Source organism: Octodon degus, unplaced genomic scaffold (assembly GCF_000260255.1).
Source record: "Octodon degus isolate 3935 unplaced genomic scaffold, OctDeg1.0 scaffold00286, whole genome shotgun sequence".
NCBI lineage: Eukaryota > Metazoa > Chordata > Mammalia > Rodentia > Octodontidae > Octodon > Octodon degus.
The window spans coordinates 1,148,653-1,155,360 of record NW_004524862.1 but is presented as its reverse complement, the minus strand read 5'-3'; the positions used below and the strand labels follow the sequence as shown (position 1 = coordinate 1,155,360).

Sequence of the window (6,708 nt, the reverse complement as noted above, 5' to 3'; positions counted from 1 at the left end):
GAGAGGGAGAGAGGGAGAGAGGGAGAGAGGGAGAGAGGGAGAGAGGGAGAGAGGGAGAGAGAGATCTCTCCCCTACCTAGAAAGATTAGGTAGAGTAGAGAAAGACAGAGACCCTTATAACGGGGCTCAATGAAAAATTCAGCTGGGCATGGTGGCATATGCCTGTGATCCCAGCACTGAGGCAGGAGGATCATTGTGAGCTCAAGGCCAACCTGAACTGCATAGTGAGACCTTGTCTAAAAAAAAAAAAAAAAAATCACACAAGATGCACAGATATCCTAGTATGACTCAGGCCTTCACTTTGGCTGCCAGCCCCCTCCGAATAGTGGGAGAAGTCATGGAGTTGGGGAGAAACAAGGCACACAAAGCTCTCCCCTCACTCTCCTACACTGCAAGCAGCCCCTATATAAGGTCCTCTGTCACCCAGAGCTAGCCACAGTGCTGCAGAGGCCCAGAGGAAGGCTGTCACAGGAGACAGCAGGAGTTGGCTTTTGGAAGACTATCTTCTCCCTCCTTTGCCTTCCCTCTTCCCTCATCTTCCCAGAGATCCTGAAGCAGCTTCCTCCACTGATGTTCAGACAGTTCCCCACCTACTGGCCTCCAACAAGAGCAAGAAGAAAAAGGAGGAAGCCAGGCCTAGTGGCCCACATCTGTAGTCCCAGCACTACGGAGGCTGAAGCAGGATGGCTGTGTTCGAGGTCAGCCTGGGGCTACATAGTGAGTTCAAGGCCACCTTGAACTACACAGTGAGACCCTATCACAAGAAAGAAAGAAAGAAAGAAAGAAAGAAAGAAAGAAAGAAAGAAAAAAAGAAAAGAAAAGAAAAGAAAAGAAAAGAAAAGAAAAGAAAAGAGAGAGTAGGAGACATTCTTCCCTTGCTGGGACTCTCGGAGATCTCAAAATCATGTCTCTGGTGGTGCTCATTCCACTGAAGAAAAATGAAAGTAAATCAATCAGGAAAGGCAAGTCCTGAGACAAGATGGCCCCGTGCAAGCATTTATCTTCAGTGAGAGATTGATAGGAGGACTAGGGCTTGGAAAGATAGAGTGAGACAAAGATACAGTCCTCCAAGTAATCAGGCTGTAGAAGGCTCAAGCAGAAAGTGAACCACCAACTGGGTCCTGGGCCACTCTTCCTCTCTCTTCCTGCCCCACCTTCTGCGCTCTCCTTTTTTGCTGAGCTCACTGCATAGATCAAAGTGCAACCCTTCCTCCTGCCCCACTCATCCCACACACCAGAATGGCCCTCAGAGACCCAAGAAGTGGACCGAGGAAATCAGACCTAGAAGCCTTTTGTGAATTTGCTCCCCAGGACCACTCTCCTCCCATTTTATCAGCCTTTGTCTCAACAGGACCAAAACTCCAAGGACCATAGATAAAATCTGCTGTCAGAGTTCATTTGGTCTGGGCTTTCTTTTAGCCTGGACAGACAGACTGGCTTTTAAGGCCTCAGGTCTCTGAAGCAAAAGAATCCAGGATCCTCTCATCAAGCACATGACACCTATACATAGCAAAAGTACTATGTACTGGTTCACAGTGTGGGTGAGTGAGGTGAGGCTCTTCCTCTGGCATGTTTAGGAAATTCCCGTTCTCACTGACTCACAAAACCTAGGCTTCCTCCCTTATTTCTTCATTCCTTTAACAAGCATGTTTCCAGTTGTTCTATGCCCAGCACAGTGGATCAAAAACACATAAAGAAGTCCCTGACCTTCAGGACTGTCCTCAGATACACCCCTCCTCTTTCAATCCCCTCCCAACATCCCTCAAGCCCTAAAGGATTCAACCCGAGACCCTTTCACTCCAAACACACCCTGAGGTCTGGGTAGAATTTCCCTTAGGACCATCACAGATATAAATGGTCCAGAGCAAAAATCTGAGGAAATAATATGATATAAAAGAAAAGGATGTGAGTTCTGGAGACAGAGAGTTGGGTTCAGATCTGTAGACTGAACAGATCTATGGATTCTGAGGATGACCTTGAGAAAGTCATTCAACTTCCTTGGGCCTCAATCTCTTCATCTGTGAAATGGAAATGTTGATACTACTTAAGAGTATTGTTTGGAGGCTTAAACACTACACTCAGCGTAAGAAGCACACAGTAAATATTTTTCCTGAAGAATGAGATCTCCTGCATGGGTGACTGTGTCACTGTGAAGTGGAGGTCCGTTGCTACTTTTTATTGGATCACTAAGAGAAAGGATGAATAAGCAAGCCCACAATAGGATCTCTGGGCCTGGTCATTTTTACTTGGCAGGGCTCAGATGAGAGGTCTGAAATCTTGTTTCTTCTGTTCCTGAGATGGAAAGGCAGACAAGTCCTTAGGATTCCATAGGCTCCCCCCATAACTGGGTGTGGCACCAATGTATATCTCAGAAAACCCTTCATAAAATCTATGCTACCCCCCCACACACACACGCCAGGGTGTAAATACTTCAAAGGTTGCTCGAAATCTTGGTCCTACACCCCACTCCCATTAGACCTTCACCAGACCTGGGACAGCCCAGCTTCAATCTAGCCCATCCTCCACCCTTCTTCCTCCCTTCCTGGGAGATGGGGGGGTGGAATCTAAGCCAATAACAAAGGGAAGATGCGCTTTATGGGGGGGGAATAAAACACAGGACTAGCTCTAAGGGGTGGGGACGCTGCAGAGAGTAGCAAAGGGGGCTTTGGTCTCCAGCGGGTAGGGAAGGAGTCCTCTCCCACTCTGCAGAGACCTGCCCGGAGGCCTGGTAAAGCCACACCCAGCCATCCTGATGCAGGGGAGAGGAGGGGCTGCGGCGCAGAGGTTGAAGACTGTGCGGCGGGGAGAGGATGCAAAGGGACAGGCACACACTAAGGCTCTGCGGGCCAAACAATTCTGCCTCCCGCCCCCTCCTCTAATTCACTCCTGGAGCGGCACTCACCCCAATGACGACGCTGTCGTCTCCTTGGAAAATGGGGATGAACTTGTCCCCCCGCAGAATCTCGGCCTGGTTAAGAGGCCGAAATCGGCAGAGCACCTTGATGCTGCACTCGTTGTTGGTCTCCGCCATGGTGGTCGCCGGCGCGGGGCTGGGTACCTCCCGGGCTGCAGCAGCGGGGTGCTCCCGAGGAAGGGGTGCGGCTGGGCCGGGGCAGAGGCAGGTGCTCGGGCGCTGGGGCCAAGAAAGCAGCCGGGGCGGCCACAAGAAAGCAAGGGGAGCAAGGCCGGGGCGCGCTGACAGCCTGCTGCGGCAGGGAGATGCTGGCGACCCGGGCGTCAGGTCCGCGCTCGGCGCTCTGCCTCTCCGCCCGCGCGCTGCAGCCGCGCTGCGGGCCTGGGCGGGGCGGCGGCGGCGGCGGGGGCGGGGCTTGCTTCGCAGGGGGCAAGGCGCAGACGACCACCGCAGGGCGGACACTGCCCTCCTCGCGCTTCCTGTCCCCGCCTCTAACGATCAGAGGCGGCCCTGCCTCCCAGCCTTCTCCGCCCGGCTCAGTCTCAGCATCCTGCCCCACACCCACGTCCTGTTTGCCCCTCCCTCAGGCTCCACCTCCTGGAAAGGGCGAGGGGACTGAGGGGGACCTGAACTTGAAACACCAAGAGGTGCCTGCGAGTCGGCCAAGGAAAGAGGGTCCGCAGAGCCTCCACTCCCTTTATTACAGGCCATCCCGACTGCCATCACTATCCGTTCTTCCACTTGGGAGCTCTTCCTCCCTCCCCAGCCCACCCCACATACCCACAGGAGCCAGACTCCCCCACTCTCGTCCTTCAAGGGCAGCTGTGGGCACTCTTGGTGGGGCGCAGGTCCCATTGTCAGGGAGGAGGGGCCGGAGAAGGTCCTGCTACTCCTTTCCCCTTCCAGATCCAAAAGCACACTCTACTCACTTCGTGATGCACAGCAGAACCACTCCCATTCTGGACTATCAGAATTCAAAAGCAGAACAGATTTTCATTTTTCCCCCCACCTCAGTAGGGAGGTGAGCAGCAGGTGGAATGATGGTGGAGGCCGGTCAAATTAGAGGGGCTCCAGCCAGGCATCGTGGTGGTGCTGGTGTCCGCCTGTAATGGCAGCACTCAGGTGGCTGAGGCAGGAGGATCCTTTCTTGTTAGACTAGCCTGGGCTTACACAGTGAGCTCAAGGCCACCCTGAACTGCATCTCGCAGTGAGACCCTGCCTCAAAACAAACACACAAACCAGAGGGGCTCGTTGCTAACCTCACATGAATTGGGGTTAGGCAGGTTTAGGTGCCCCTGTACAGTGTCTCCCAGCTACTATTGGAGAGGTTCTCAACACAACATCCAGGTTTTGGGTTTTGTTTTTTTTTTTACCTTTTCTGCCTGGGGGGGCGGGGGAGCCTTTGTCCTTTCTGCACTTAAGTCAGACTCCTGCTGCAGCCCCTAGGCAGAACCTTCCAGAAGTTGGCCAAATTGATTTTTCTTCACATCAAAGGCATCTTGTTGGCCAGCAGAGGATTGGACTGCGGGAGATGAGACTCTAGGGCAAAGGGTGGGGTAGCAGGATGAATGATGGGAGATGGTCATGGAGGCTCTGCCCAGAAACTGTCTGGTCCATGTTTAAGGTCTCTGTGGGACAAGGATAAGAGGCTGATGCCCTGGCCAAACAAAACCTAACTAAACAGAACTCAGCTGAGGGGCTTCCCAAAACGGACCTGCACCTCTAACTCACCTTGAATCTCATGAGAACTGTAGGAAAGGGACCAAGCAAAAGGAACTGGATGGGGAGGCAGTATGACCGTGGAGAAAGAAGCAGAGGCTTGGGGAGGTGCCAGGAGAGAAAATGACCATGAGTTCATTCCAAACTCAGGAACTCTCCAGTCACTTGGTTTGGCACTATTTCTAAGGGTTGCAGCATCTTGCCAAATCAGCAAACATACCCACCTTAGGCCCCCAGGGGCTCCTTGGAGGAACCCTAGGTTACAGAGTCGTAAATGCTAGTCCTCAGAGGGTCACTAGTCATAGAGAAAAGTTAAGTGGATGTGCCCCCACTTTGAAAGGAAAGTTGTGTCGAGTTTTTCATACAGATTGACCTCTCACCATACTGGAGATTAAACTCAGGTCACCATATTGAGCTACATCCCCAGCCCTTTTTAAAAATTTATTTTTAGGACTGGTGAGATGGCTCAGTGATCTAAAGCACCTACTTAGAACAAGCTAAGCAAAAGCACAGGGACCGCGGTTCAATCCCCAGCACCACATGCCAGCCAGCCCCGCTCCCTGGTGGGCTGAACTGGTCACACACACACACACAAAATAAATAAATAAATAAATAAATAAATAAATAAATATTTTAAAAAATTAATTTTTATTTTCATACAAGATCTCACCAAGTTGTCTAGGCTGAACTTGAACTTGTTATCCTCTTACCTCAGCTTTCCAGAGTGCTGAGAATACAGGTATATGTACCACCACACCCAGATTCTTAATTTGTTGTTTCAAAGAACTGCCATTTGTTCTCAAGTGCATACTTTTAGCTTTGTAAGGAGTAATCATGGCAACAGCATCTAGTAGTCATTCTATTTATTATGTACTTATTTGGTAAAATAAAAAGGTAACTTCAATGGTTTTGGGGGAAAAAGTAATTATATTATGTCTATCCTTTTAAAAGGTTTTGGTCTTTTGAGAAAGGGTCTTGCTATGTAGTTTAGGCTGGACTTGAACTCACTATAATAGCCCAGGCCAACCTCAAACTCCAGTTCATCCTGCCTCAGCATGCCAAGCACCCAGCCAAGGTCTGTTGTTTTAATTTTAACTGAACTATGAAATTCAAACATCTATTACTGAGTGCAAAGCAGAGTGTTCAGACAGATTTGGAATCAACATTTACCCACTTATGAACGTAAGATAGTATTGCTAGATTTGATACCTAGTTAAATTTGAATTTCAGATAAACAATAATTATATGTTTGGGCCACAGAGATAACTCAGCAGCTTAAGTGCCTACCTGGCAAGCACAAGGTCCTGAGTTCAATTTCTGGTACCAAACAAACAAACACACAATGTGTATGTTTCATATATGGTCTGAGGCATACTTAAAAAATAGGAATCTATACTTTATTCATTATCTGAAATTCAGATGTAACTAAGCACCCTGTATTTTATTTGGCAGCCCAAACTTGGAAGAAAGGTTAACTTTTCCATTGTTAACCTACACTGTTTACTAAATCTTACTGGTGTATGTGTTGGTTTTAATCTTTTTTAAATTTTATTTATTTATGTGTGTGTGTGTGTGTGTGTGTGTGTGTGGCCAGCTCAGCCCACCAGGGGGCAGGCTGGCTGCCATGTGGTGCTGGAGAATTGAACCGCGGTCCCTGTGCTTTGCTAAGCTTGTTCTAAGTAGGTGCTTTAGACCACTGAGCCATCTCACCAGCCCTGGTTTTAATTAATTTTCTTGGTACCTTTTTTTTTTGGTAGCAGCAGTTGAACTCAAGACCTTGCACTTGCCAGGTAGGTGCTGTGCCAATAAGCTATATTCCTAGCCCCTGGTTTGGTTTTTTATTTTATTTTATTTTTTAATTTATCTTTATGGCCGGCTCAGCCCACCCTGGGGGCGGGGCCTGGAGCACCATGTTATGGTGAGGATTGAACTTCGGTCCTGCAGTGCTTGCCTAAACTTGCCTAAGCAGTTGCTTTAGGCCGCTGAGCTATCTTGCCGCCCCTTCTTCTTCTTCTTCTTCTTCTTCTTCTTCTTCTTCTTCTTCTTCTTCTTCTTCTTCTTCTTCTTCTTCTTCT

General features: G+C 49.3%; 1 protein-coding gene across 3 annotated transcripts in view; it reads right to left on the bottom strand.

The window, feature by feature from the left end:
* The window catches only part of Kif5a (kinesin family member 5A), a 46,603-nt gene extending 43,320 nt beyond the window's left edge, over nt 1-3,283 (bottom strand). Inside the window, exon 1 of one of the 3 annotated variants that reach the window (XM_004647012.2) lies at nt 2,903-3,283. In XM_004647012.2, coding sequence (XP_004647069.1) covers nt 2,903-3,031 — 129 coding nt within the window. In that variant the 5' untranslated portion in view covers nt 3,032-3,283. The remainder of the gene's footprint in view (nt 1-2,902) is intronic. The other 2 variants (XM_004647013.2, XM_012512884.2) reach the window with 2 other exon arrangements.
* Between the last annotated feature and the right edge of the window lie 3,425 nt (nt 3,284-6,708).